At 50.1% G+C, this 14,131-nt stretch overlaps 1 protein-coding gene across 2 annotated transcripts in view; it reads right to left on the bottom strand.

Annotated features, from left to right (window-relative positions):
- LOC119373957 (uncharacterized) overlaps positions 1-14,131 on the bottom strand; it is a 319,601-nt gene that overhangs the window by 14,161 nt on the left and 291,309 nt on the right. For both annotated transcript variants that reach the window (XM_049410772.1, XM_037644020.2), the window contains exons 2-3: positions 7,047-7,197; positions 4,585-4,730 (exon numbers count right to left, since the gene is read on the bottom strand). In XM_049410772.1, the coding sequence (XP_049266729.1) occupies positions 4,585-4,730; positions 7,047-7,197 (297 nt within the window). The remainder of the gene's footprint in view (positions 1-4,584; positions 4,731-7,046; positions 7,198-14,131) is intronic.

Genomic DNA, 14,131 nt, shown 5'->3' with positions numbered 1-14,131 from the left:
TCGTTGCAGTCGTCGGCGCAGCGTTGACCACTGGGTCGTATGACGGGGGGCGCGTCGACGCAAGTGCGTGTCGGTCACATGACGACGGACGAAGGGATGTCTCCGCAACGCATAGATACCCTTGAGGGAGATGACTGCACCGCGTGGTATCGTTGAAAGGCGGGTGTGAAGCTTCTGTTGTGTTTGGCGTCGAGCGCGGTGGCTTCGTCGACGTAAAGTTGCGTGCGCTAGACATGTGTGGCGGTTGGGCGTCGTTGCCGTTGCGACCAGTGCGCTTGCGTAGCAGTCACTTGTCGGGTGGATGGTGTCCTGCGTCAAGGGCTCCGCAGGAAACCTGTGGTGAAGCTGAGCAGGCGTGGTCTCTGCTGCAGGTTCGGACGACGAACCTGTGCTTGTGGAAGCCCCTACGGTGGTCTGCTCACGAGGGCTGGTGCGCAGGTAGGCATGCTGGATGTCTGCCTCTGTGGCTGGCGTGGCATATGCGGTCAGCTCTGGCGTATGCTGACCAGGCACGTCGTCCTCAGGCGAATCAGCCATAGTCGCAGCGTCTCGGAAGTTCGGCCATCGGTGGTTAGGGGCTGGGACTTCGGCTGCGAGAGACTGCGAGGGCGAGGCTGATCGCTGCTGGCAAGATGCGCACAGTGTCGAGGTCGATGGAAAAACGGGTTCGTCGGACATCATCGCTGGCAATGCCTCCGCAAGTGGGGGTCGTATAGCGGGCGTGACGATGTCCCTGTCCATGGCAGACTCCAGGGCGTGCGGCGAGGTAGCCGTCGTGGAGCCTGACGTGGCAGAAGTGTCATGGGCCATGGAGGTCGGGGAAGATGTGCAGATGGCCGGCACGTCTGAAGGACCATCGGCCGAGCCTGTCGAAAAGACAGAACTCTCTGTGGAGTGGCCGGTGGCAGCAGGCAGTTCCTGTACCTCGTCGGGCGGGTGGTCGGGCGCAGGAATCGATGCGCTGGTGGCCTGACGTGAGGTCGGAGGAGTCGTAGCCGGGGAAGGTAGGTCGTGGTCATGGGAGGGCTGCGGGCCGGGTGGTACCGCTCGCGTTGACGGAGGGGAAACCCGGAACTCACGGGTCCCCGGTAGCGGGCGGTACGTCTCGCCGTAGCGGGCCAGCACCGCAGCGCAGAGGTCGTCGTAAGGCTGCGGGCTGGATGACGACGCGGCGGACAGATGACGCAGCTCAGCCGGGAGGGCGTCAAGCAGAATGTCGTGCATGAGCGGCTGCGCTGTGACGCCATTCACCGCGAGGCAGGCGTCGAGCTGCATAAACCACGCTCGGGGGTAGGCCGGGTGAAACGGCGGAACTGGAGGGCAGAGTGCGGAAGCATGGCAGCGGGCCGCTCGGCGAAGGGCGTGTTCTCCGGGTCACCAATTGTAGCGAGAGGGAGACGTGAAGGCGGCCGACGTGGCCGTGCCGAAATCTCGCCACTTTATTCGAAGGCCCTTTTACAAGCAGATCGGCAGCGGCTGCCGGCGTCCAGCTTCCAGGAGCGTGAGCTCGTTCTACTGCTCGCACCTCGAGCTCTGAGCATTAGCTGCGCGAGAGGCGCGGCGCGTAAGTGGTAAAATGGTGATGATGATCGTGAGCGGTGATGAAGATGCCGCTAGCCGTAGGTTGTAACCCGCGAACAGAAAATTATCATCATCATGAACGGGCACGCGCTACGCTCGCCCTCTTCTTCCTGTTCATCTTATGCTGCGCTCCCAGAAAACATGTGACGATTTGCCCGGAGTGGGTGTAATACGTCTGATGAGTGAGAGAACGAGTAGAGAGAGAGAGAGAGAGAGAGAGAGAAATAAATAAATAAATAAATAAATAAATAAATAAATAAATAAATAAATAAAGACAGAAAGAAAGAAATAGAGACGGAAAGAGATAAAAAAGACAGAGAAACAGAGAAGTTCTTGGGGAAAAAATTTCTTGACGAGACGGGATTCGAACCTGCGTACCCACGATCCTAAGGTGAGCATCATAACCACCCGTCTATCCAGCCTTTTTTTTATTATTATTGCCTCACACAAGTATTTTCGCACGCTAATCGTAAACCAGGGAACAGTACAATGATACACCATCAGCTGTTAGCTGACTACATGTTGTGTAATAAAAGCTCTGTTAGCGCGCCTGGATAGACGGGTACCTTACGACCCGTCTATCCAGGCGCGCTAACAGAGCTTTTATAGTAGTATATACCAAGGGGGGGGGGGGAGGAAGTCAGGGTGAGGAGGAGGGGGAGAGAGGAAAGCACCGCATAGAAAGAAAGAGAAAGAGAGAAATGCAGAGAAAGAAAAGGAAGATAAACGGAGCGTGAAATACATAGAAAGAGGAAGCAAGAAAGAGCGAGCGAGAAAGAAAGAGAAGAAAGAGAAAGAAGAAGCGAGGAACAAACATATGGCCAAGCTTGCACTAAGTCGCGCAAGGCTTGAGACAGCGAAACTGGACGATTCTGAAGCCTAATCTGCTGTCTTCTAGGTTGTTGATAGGTTAGTCAGCACACGCATTTCCATACTCCAGTTATCCAAGCGTTCGCACCTCTCATGGACCTACGGGCGCGTCGTCGTTTTTTTTTTTTTTGGGTGGGTGGGAGTGTAATCTTTTAGGTGGGCGTGAATGTAGTAACACCCAATTTTGCAACCAAATTTCAACATTTTCCTTGGGAGATCAGTCGCATTTGGAAGGTCGCAAAGCGTGCTCAGCACCACTCAATCAAATTGTTTTTTTTTTGGTTCATCTTTCACGCGGTTCCCCTTTCAGGGCTCTAAACAAGTCCTACGAAGTAAAAAAAAAAACAATTATAAGTTATGTAACTGCGCTCTTGCGCTTCTAGACGACATCGTACCAAAATGTCTTTTGAAAGACTGAAGCCCACTCGCTAAAAAGAAGCTACAGGCATGTTTCCAATTGTGTCCAGCGCATTCCTTCCTCTTAACTGTGGAAGCGCAATAAATTGCATTCTTCGAAACGATGTTGTTGATTTATGCTGGATCCTTGAACCCCTCTTTCTTCATTTTTTTTCTTTCGCTTTTGCAATGTACTACAAGGGGACATAATGACCACTGTGTGTTGACCCGCCATAGAGTAGATAGGTTATTTTTTTAAAAGCGAAACTGTTTAAGCTAGCTGAAATTTGTGCGGCCTGCGGGTATGTGTCATGTGGCCTACGCGAGCACTGTCATGATCATAAACTGGTATGTGCCACACAAATTTGGTAAATCCCACTACTCACCACATGTCGACTAAAAATGAAGAAGGCAACAGTTAGCCCAACAAATGGCTGCGAAGCGACGGTGGCGAGCCGAAGACTCTGAGTACGTACGACGAGAAAATACTAGGAAACGGGAAAGGCAACGGCGACTGCGAGAACACCCCGAAGCGATGAAAGGCCTACGCCAACGACGACGTGCCCGACGATCTATGAGTGGTGCGAACGCTTGGCTTCAGCGCGAGGTTCCGTCTCTGGAGTTTCAACATCCGTGTCGTGTCTGTGACAGTCTGTGTTTTAATTCGAACCTCTCTGCGCTGATAATCAACGTAGAAACAACCTAGCATCACCTAGATAAAACCTAGCAACGTTATTCAACCTAGAAACAACCTGCATCACCTAGCTAAGGCCTAGAAACAACCTAGAAGCAACCAGATTAGTCTTCAATATCGTTTAGTATCGCTGTTTCAAGCCTTGCGCGGCTTAGTGCAAGCATTGGCCGATTTCCTTTTTTTTTAGATTTCCCTGCTTTTTTTAACACACCAGAAAAGAAGCCCCGCGTAAAACGTTAAGAAAACAACCTCATTCGGTGGTTTGAGCATGCTCTGCAATTTTTTTTAAATACGACCTATGCTCTAAACATTTACTAAACATTCTGTGCAAACTCGACTTGTCATTTAACTGATCCCAGTTCAGCGCAAGAAGCTGAGAAATTCAAGACGAGTGCGAGCAGTGCGCTGTCAGTCTCGCTTGTCCTAGAACTAAGGCTATCTTTTTTAAATATTTTTGCGAATTACGTGAAATGGTCGGTGCGTGTTAAACGTCTCAATTAAAGAAAAACATTGGGACATAAAAAGCTAGATAAACCAAATGTCGGAGGAGAAAAACTATAGGTTCATTAAGAATACAATGTTCCAACCAACTCTAGGGCCGCAAGGCCCAACTTCGATTCAGGCCGTCTCTGTTCGACCGGAGTGTCTGGAAAGAGCGCAGTGGGTTTGACATGGCATCGTCCTCTACGCCCTCATGCAGGCCATCATCAGTGATGCAGAGAAAGAGAGAGACAAAAAAGAGAGAAAGGCAGGGAGGTACACCAGGATCACAACATCCGGTTTGCTACCCTGCACTAGCGGGAGGGGAAAGGGAATGAAGGATGGAAAGAGGAGGGCGTATAAGGGCATTCGCACGAAAACAAACAACGAAAGGAAGGTGCGGAGCATGAGCACTATAACCTGTCCTATAGGCCACTGCCACGCAAAAAATTCAATAAGGCCTTAGTAGAATTCCTATGCGATGGCAGTTCGGGCCGACATTTCTGGTATTGACTGTTCCCTCAGCGCACTCCCGATGACACTGTATACACCCGGAGACCCACCCTGTCCGCTGGGGCTGCTGGTGTTGCACTTGGCGTTGACCTCGTTGCGAATGCCGTCCAGCAGGAGCATGACCATGCCCCGAGGGAACCGGGCGAGGCACTTGGTCGAGTACGCGCGGGCACACTTCTCCGATGCTTTCTCCTTCCTGCATCGACAAACGAACGCTTATTGGACGCACTCCAAACTTGGTCTTACAAGAGCTTTAAGCGTAAGACGGCGACGACGTCACCTTAAAGCGGTTTCGTGTATACAGCGCGGGAGATCCTATCATTCAATCTCCCAAGAGGATTCGAAAAAGATTAAACCTCGTAAACTCCAACTTCCGAGGTCAAAACAGTGAACTATTCATAGCAGGAAACTGTCGGTGGCCACTGGCATGCAGAAGGAAGGAAGGAAGGAAGCACCACCGTCGCTTCTGATTGCACGCGATATTTCTCCCAGCACTCCCCGCATACGACGATGAGCTTCTTGGACCCACTGCAAACGTTTCTGTATCAGGCAAAAAAAAAAACCTAATTTCCTAGTCTATAGGTTCTACAACCAAAGCGAGAGAACATCATACGGAAGCAAGCGAGTCGGAATTTCAGCGAGCAATGCAAGCAGCACTTTCCTGAAAAGCGCTGCCAGCGCAAACAGCTGAGACATGAAGGGGCCGGTATAAAAACGTGCGGAAGAGCCAGCACGGCTTTTCGTACGAATACCGCTCGTTGAGCCTTCCTCATTTCGATCGCAGAGATTCGGCAGAGATTTGAAGTCTCATTCCTTTGTCCACAAAATGCACGATGCCTACGCTGTAGGAACGCGTAAGTAGCTCCCTTCGTTGGCAAAGTTTCTGTAACGGCCCTCCCAGACATTGCTATCTCGAAACCCGCGAGGCACCTGCGCTATCATAGAAAGTTCTACCAGCGAAGTGACTTCACTAAACCCTTCCTACTACTCCGCGCACTAACCTCTTGAGTCCCGGCTGTGGAGAATTATCCAATCGTGCCGACAGATCTCCGATCTCGCTTGGTCATCTACAGATACAAAAAGCTGATACTCAAGTTTAGCACGGGCGAATTATAAAGAAACGTTTGTCGTAAAGCAGCTGAGTAAGCGGTGAACTTACTACAAGCCTGAGCTCCTTGCGAAGTCGAGGACGCACGGAGAATGTTCTGAAGATTACATCTAGGGCTCTCTAAATAAATTAGAGAGAGAAAGAGAGTGAAGGAGAAAGGCAGGGATGTCGTTGAGTCTGGTAGGATGTGAAGAATGTGGTAGGATGTGGATGTGGATGTGGATGTGAAGGATGTGGTAGGATGTACAGTGGCACAGAACCTGCTCAATCGTCTCCTCACAGCCGCATAAGTTGCATGCCGCACTGCTGGCTATTCCTGTCAGATGAGAGTATGCATTCGTAAATGCCACACCCAACCACATGAGATCCCACAAAGCTGCATCTCGACGGAAAGTTCATCGCGCTAGGTCTTTCGTGAAAAGCACTGAGAATATCTTAAACATTGCTGCTTTCTGTATTTTCTTTGCTTGATCGCGTATGCCATGGTGTCGATTCTATTATTTTAGGACATACAATTCGGCCTTATGGAAAACCAAAGGACACGTGGAAATCGACGGATGGCACCACAAGTTGCTATAGAGGTTGTCTTACCAGGAAAAGGTGCCTTAGACAGGCCGGCCAACATTTCGATAGGTGGACCTGTATTCGTGAAAGGCGCCTCATCATCCTTGGCGTTTTGGTTTAGAAAGGTTGGTAACTGACATCACGTGGTGTCAATGAATAACTGCAATAACTCGTAAGAGCTCTTTTTCTTCACCGTCGCTATATCCCAATGTGGCTGGCTATGCGCAGCCACGGCCAGATGAAACGTGAACAAAAAATTACCAAGCAGAACAGCTTTCACATGAAGTAGCTTCAGAGTAGTCTACCGCGCCTTCAATCACGTGGTTTCCAGAGATGGTTTCAGCCACACGCGAGCGGAAATCATGTAGACATGAGGCGCGTTGGTGAAACAAAACAACGGAAGAGAGTGTTCTTGCTCAACTTAACACGTTCGCATTCGAACAGTCTATGACTGTACAGGGTCCGTGAAAACTCCCCAGGCCCAACTGCCTTAGGAATACATGAGATGGTGGCCTGAGAACTTTTGACGCACCCTGTACATTCCGTTTTCTGTGAACGAAAGAATGTTGGGGCGGTAGGCAAGGCAGTACTTGAAGATGGGCGCTTTGGTACGGTGGTAAGAATTCGTTATAAAAGAAGGCAAGACGTGCAAGGACGGGCACTAGGGGAGAGAAGAACATAACACAAGGCGTTTTTGTTGTTCCCTACCTTTGTGTCTGCGTTTGCATGATTTACGTTCATTTATGATGAGCCATTATGTTCGTGCATCAAGTCAGCCAATGATTCCATGAAATTCAATCGCAATCGGTCGGCGACCGTGATGTTCTTGGCGATGCTTACGGGCAGGACGTGAGCAGCTGCTCCTTATTGGTGGGAATGACCGGTCCTCCGGCGAAGAGGATAAGGTCGGTACCGCACTTCTCGAAGCTCTCGTTTGTACAGCCCGCTGGTTGCTTTGTGGTTGGACCTCCCAGTGCGCAGCTGGACAGTCCTGGCAAAAAGAGACAACAAGAAGAGAAAATGTAATCACCTAAGAATATATTGCAACTCTCAGATCTTGTACATGAGGAAAAAATAGTAACGCCGTTTCCACAGAATACATTTCATCAATATGCACTTCTTTTCTTTTTGACAGCATCCTCGCACATGCTTTCAATAGGGTAGGTTTATAGAGACAGACATTTCTCACATGACTTCATATTCATTATTTCTTCATCATAGGTTCATTACTCAAATATAAAGTAATCGTCCAATGTTTTTCTTTAATTTGGTACCGATACTCTACCGCCTTATGGTCAGTATGATGTCACCTATTTCAGTGCCGCGTAATTCGAAGGTTAAAAGAGGCTTACACCGCAGTTAAACAGAGTTATGACTTTCCTTGTTGTCATAGCGTGTTGTCTTCATTTGCTTGTGTCTAATAAAGAAACCAGCCCTTCGAACTAATCCTAAGTCAAGTCCTTTCGTATTTTGCCCACATCGCCTCAACGAACTAAATTTTGCCGCGTTAAGCTTCTGGCTCCCTTAAAACACATGGTAAATCATTTTGACCGATGACGACTAATGTAGACTCTAGACACTGTCACAATATATTACCTTGCGGGCAGTTTCCGCCACGTGCCTATTCCTTTTCGCGAATATTCTCGCTTACGAAATGTGTTCTCGCGGCAAATATTGTATAGGCGCTTATTAATTTCCAGTATTTCGAGCAGCACATGGAAGGTGACCTAACGCTGTCGTAATCATGGCGACGAGCCTTGAGTACTTTGACTCTCTTTAGAACGGGGTTAGGTACCAGCCTAATATATATTTTCGCTGTAGTTCCTCGGTACAATACACTAGGACAATGACATATACAAGTGTTTCAGCACTCCTTGCGTAGCATATCTTCACAGAAATGTCCAATTACTCATCATACTATATACTAGCAGGTGCTACTAAGGGCCAAAATAACTACACAGGTCATACAATTTAATTGACGTGAATGCTACGTACAAGTGACCTTACGGCGTAGGCAACCTGCACAATGGTATAATTATATCATGCAATGTAGACACACAAAAAAACTACATGCATTCGGGAAGAAAAGCTTCACCGACGATTACGATAATTCCTAATGGAAATTCTGAGCGCAGCTGTTTAGGTGTTTTGAGTTTGCGATGAGATGAGGCGCGACTGCCTCGCTGACAGGTAGACCGCAGAAGGCAGCGCGTGGGCGCGTTCCACAACAGCCGCCGCGGAGAGGCCTCCGTTCATGCAGCGCTTTACTTCCATAAATGGAAGTAAAGCGCTGCACACCTTAGTGATGCGCATACCTTAGTGATGACGTCATCGGCGACCGCACGACGGCGCGCACTACTGTGGCGCCGCGGAGCCTGTCGTCTCGCCACTGTCGTTCCATCCTCCTCGCGCTCTCCTCGTTGTCGCCATCTTTCATCCTCCTCTACGCACCGCGTTCGCTCTCTTTCGTCCTCGTTCGCTCTGCCGGTTACGACGACGCCGCTCAACGCAGGAAATGGCGCCTAAGAGCTGCGCTCTAAAGCTTTTTTTATGGGCGAACTCGTGCCCAGAAAAATGTGCTCCATCTTCCAAGCTGGTTGCAGCAGGGTGGAAGCTACGATGTGTAAACAAACCACATGCTTGCGCAGCGAAACATAGTTCCGTTTGTAATTGCATTATAATTGAAGAAGGTTGAGACAACAGCATTTGTTTGGCGCGTGCTACGTAACAGCAATACGTGATACACTAACCACAATTCGTATGCACGTCATAAGGATTTAATTATTGTATGGGTAACTGCCTACAATTTTGATGGCGAACCAACATGGCAGCGCCAATGCAGACGTTATTGCCCGCTTCGATCCGAACTCGCGCTTGCTACTTCCTCACTATCCTGACAGTAAGAAATATACGGTGGAATCTGCTATCGCTTTGTGTCATCTCCCTCTGAAGACAAAGTCTTCAGAGGGAGGTGCTCACCGCTACCTTTATGGTATTCGTGCTAAGCAATTAGCGTGATGTCCTAAGGTGCGTAATTGGGGCGGTTGGTACATCTTCAACGGTACGAGAAACAGCGCGACACACGGGACAGTGGAAGAGACGGACCAAGCGCTGACTTGCAACCAAGGTTTTATTCCGTACATGGGGGTATATATAGCACACGCAATATGAAAGGAAGGAGAGGAGAACAGTGACGTGGAACTTTGTTCACGAATTCTATGAAAGCTTCTGAAAAAATAAAACCATCACCCACTAGACAGATAGGCAATTTCCTTGGTGAGGAGCGCTAACGAAAGCACACCCACGCACATATCACCTTTTTTGTCAATGCAAAATGGGATGCAAGAAGGGATTGCAACGACCTAGTTATTCGCAGGGGGGGCTGCACAACATGAGAAATGTACCATGCACGGCCGCAAAATAATGTCTGTGCTAAGTACCGTCTTTCCAACAGCGGTAAATCGTACTCTTGCGCTTCCCGGACGCGTCGTCTTACATCTTCGAGTACTGAAACCCACACAGAGGATGATATGCCGTAGTAGGTATAATCAAGCCCCAGAATACGCAGACAGCCGCTTTTTTGAAGGCGGAAGAAGGGACTCAGGCAGATGTCTGGGGAACCAATACACAAATATCGACATTTTGAAAAATTTAACGCAGCACCGGAGATATTCCCATATTCAGCGAAAAGCCGTAGGCTACGGGATAGGCTGTCCTCGTTCTTCAGATACAATGTGATGTCATCGGCGAAAGCTGTCACCTTCACAGTATCACTTCCAGGTAGTGGGAGGCCTCGAATGTACGGATCGTTAAGTAGTGAGCGCAGGAACGGTTCGAGACTAAGCACAAAAAGTACTGGAGATAGAGGACACCCTTGGCGAACTCCGCGGGTAACAGGAAATGGCGCACTTTCATAACCATCAAGAAACAACGTGCTGTGTATGTTTCTGTATGCGTTTCTGAGAAGCTCAACAAAGTTTTGCGAGAAGCCAAACGCCTCCATAACGCTAAATATGTAGCTATGTTCAAGGCGATCGAATGCCTTTTCTTGATCAAGTGAAACCAAGAGCCCACGTGCTGATCTCGCTATCGTATACGCGATGATGTCACGCGTAACAAAGGAGAGACTATGAATTTCTCGTCCAGGGATCGAGCACGCCTGATGATGTCCTATTAAGGAAGGCATCAGGCTTCTCAAGCGCCGAGTGACAACTGCTGCAAAAGTTTTGTAATCGACGTTGAGAATCGTAATTGGTCTCCAATCCTCCGGGCGAACTGAGGATGGGTCATGTTTAGGTATCAACACAATGCGGCCATCGTGAAAGCTATCCGGGAAATCAAAGTGCTCAAAGCAACGGCCAATTACAGAAATGAAAGTGGAACCAATGTCATCCCAAAAGGTTAAATAAAACTCAACGGGCAACCCGTCCGGTCCAGGAGCCGAACCACGCTTCATAGAAGACAATGCTTCTTTGACCTCATCAGCTGATGGACTTGCACAAAGTTGTGCAGCTACATCTGGTGGAACCTGAGGCAGACCACTAAGCATTGTGAATGTCTCAGCGGTAGCATGATGCGTTGACATAGCCGTTCGAGCCATGTTTTCGAAATGTGTTAAGAAAAGTGATCGATCACGCGCAGGTGGCAACGAAACGGGAAGGGATCTGGCGGCTTGGGTAATCAGCGGACTTGACTGTCTAAGGAGCGAGCTTCTCGCAAAGCGCAGTACTTCGGGGTGAGCACATGGATTACGTCTGCAACGCCAGGCAGCCGCCGACAATGACGATGCCGCAATAAGGCGTTCGAAACGCCCCCTTAGCTCTCGCTGCCATGCGCGCATCAAAGGAGTTAGTCGGTCGACCCGAAGAGCAATGCGTAGCTTTGTGGCAGTGTCTGCTAGTTCCTCCGACATCCGCCGTCTCAAAGCACGCCCTTCAACTGAGCAGTGTAGGCGCCACTGTACCTTGAACGCGTCCCACGAGTCTGGACCGGATCCAAAAAGGGAGGCGCGCAAGACTCTAGATAAACTGGAGCGCGAACGCGTGTCATGCAGAACGCGAATGTCAAGGCGCCATGGTCTCACTGACGAAGTAAAAGGAAAGCAAGCCTCGAGCGCTTCAGGTCGATGATCGGAGACATAAACAGGGGATGACGGCAATGGTATCACATCGGATCGCGACACGTAAGAAGCTAGCGCACTTGACACGTAGAAGCGATCCAACCTACTAGACGATGAGCCACGCCGCCAAGTCCAGGCATATTGGGATCCATGTACTAGTCTGTACGTATCTATCAAAGAGAAGTGCTGGACAAGGCGACGCAGCTCGCGCGCGTTCCAGTCAGGTCGACCCCATCCCGGGCCCTGGATATCAGCTCTCGTATCTAAGACACAGTTAAAATCTCCGGTGAGTATTACATGCCGACCGTCAAGAAAATACACGTCCAGGTCACGGAAAAAATCATTAGACTTGGCTGCTTGGGCTGGCCCATAAATAGGCAGAATGCGTAGCCTGAACGACGATAGGACGCAGTCGAAAGCCAGTACCCGACCTAGCCCATCATAGAAAACGTGGTGATCTCGCAGAAGAGTTCGGTTAAAGATAATGATTCCAACTCCACTGAAGCGAGATGTCGCGAAAGAAAAGTAACAGTCCAAGTTGAATGAGCGCTTGAACGCACGAACGTGGCCAATGGTAAAAAAAATTGTTTCTTGTAAACACAGAACATCACAATGTTCTGCGCGAGCTACGCTGACAACCTCGGCTTGTTTTACAGGATTACGGAACCCTTTAACGTTTAAGGAAATTATTTTTTGGGTATCAGCCACATTGAAATACTAATGAGTGACCTTACTGACCTGGTCGTGTTCTTCAATTCGGCACCCCGGGGTCCGGGGGACATGCAGTGCTCACGCTACACAACACACTTCGGCCCTCTAGAAGAGGGTCGAGGTTTCTTCGGCTGCTGAGACTCGGAGCGGCTATCCTGGGCGCCGTCCGAGCTGGTGCCACTCGTATGCGCACGCTTAACTTCTCGCGGGGCATGCATCTCCACATCACATTCGTCTAGGCTAGGCGAGAGCTCAATGCTACTGTCCACTCCGAGGCTGAAGCTGCTTTCAGACGATTCAGGTAGCGGTAGGGCTGCAGAGTCAATGTTGTCTCCACCAACGACCTTGACCACTAGCTGCTTGTCGAGGCGAGTCAGTAAAGAGTTCCCATGGCGTCTTGCAACTTGTTCAAGGAAGTCGCGAGCCTGGCTTTCTGAAGGAACCAATGTGTTTGGTTCATTCGGTTCAAACGCTGCGCTGGACGAAACGCCAGCGTCTGTACACTGCAAAGCGTCGGAGACTACGGCACATTCAGCTAAGGATGCGGCCGGCGCATCAGTCCCTCCATGCGCTTGCTTCTCGGCAGGAGACGCAACCAAACATGAAACGTCTTGCTTGTCTGGAATGGACGCCATGTCAACCATGGTGTCTTTTCTTGCCGGCGAGGCTGGCGGACATGGCGCATCGTGATTGGCCAAGCTGTACACTTCTTCGTTTCCTTTTAACGTAGGTTCCGGAGGTGCATTCTTGATTTCTTTTGCAGCTCCGGTTTCTCGCTCAGGCATTACCGCAGGTGACACGGTCGGTAGAGGCGGAAAGGTCCCCGCAGCAGCATCCGAATATGAACGCCGCACTGGACAGACGGTAGTGGGGTGACCATCTCCACAACGTCGGCAGGGGCGGTCGCACCCTTCGCTTTCGTGCCCATGGACACCACAGCGACCACAGAACGGTGCTGTGCACTGTGCACGATAATGGCCACTGGAGCCACACCGACGGCAAACACGTTGAAGACCACGGTAGTCGAACGTGACTCGATGGCCAGAAACTAAGGTAGTTGGGGACGGGATGCGTGGTGCTCATTTCCATCCGAACAAAACGCGTGCTTGTGAGGACTCCGCGTCGTGCACTCATGAAGCCAGCGTTTACAGATAACACCTTGCTGTATGGGGTCAAAGCCTGGACGAGGACTTCGTTGGGGACAAAGGACGGTAGGAATAAGCAGGCGACGTTAGTTACCTGCGGGCCAACAGGAACGACGGGAATGCGCTCGCCACCGATGGTCAGGTAGCCAGCGTCGACGATTAGAGTCATGGAAGCCATGCTCTTGACGGTGACTTGGAAGTTCAGGCCTCCCATATGCTGAACACAATGTACTTCTGACAGACCGACTATTGAGGCCGTCGCGTCAACGACGGTCTCCGGACTAGTTCCCGCAGGAACAACGACGTCGAAGGCTTGGGCCTTCGAAGGAGTCCATGACGTTGAAGGCGTCATGGCTTGATGTTGAAGACGTCCCTGACGTGGAACCACTTGCCCAAGGGCCAGCCACCTTGAACGGATGACTAGGTTCATACTTGTGTACAATGTTGATCAAAAAGCAAACATTACGTATATCTGAGGCGCAACATCACTAGGTAAGTATTAGGTGCTGTATTCCTTTAATAGCAAATACATAGATACGTAATTCTAGAGACCCTAGTTTCTTAAGCTGCGCTGAAAATGCGACTGCACTGAAACTTGTCTTCCTCCGTGCCCTTTGCACGAGCTCATTGTTGTGTTTCGGTTTCGGTTCCGTATTGCACTGTATGAATGCCATGGGGTGCCGCTCTGGCATTCCTGTTTTACTCAGGCGACGTGTAAATAAAAGAGTGTGTGGAGAGCACTCGTTGAGTGCGGACGTTCCTTCTGCTTCGGCGCTTCCCGCCAAACCGCGTGTTCGGGCTGGCTGGCGTCCTCGCCGGTCGCGTTGGTCACCGCCGGTCTTCGCCTGCAGCTGCGCCGGGACTACCAGCCCGCAACACAGCACTCATGTTTACCGACGTATTGCCAGATGGCGTCCATATCTCACGCAGCGCCTCTTCTGTCGTCTTTA

This window comes from Rhipicephalus sanguineus, chromosome 11 (assembly GCF_013339695.2).
Source record: "Rhipicephalus sanguineus isolate Rsan-2018 chromosome 11, BIME_Rsan_1.4, whole genome shotgun sequence".
In the NCBI taxonomy this organism is placed as follows: domain Eukaryota; kingdom Metazoa; phylum Arthropoda; class Arachnida; order Ixodida; family Ixodidae; genus Rhipicephalus; species Rhipicephalus sanguineus.
The sequence above is the reverse complement of the archived record's forward strand: the minus strand, read 5'-3'. Positions and strand labels throughout refer to the sequence as shown.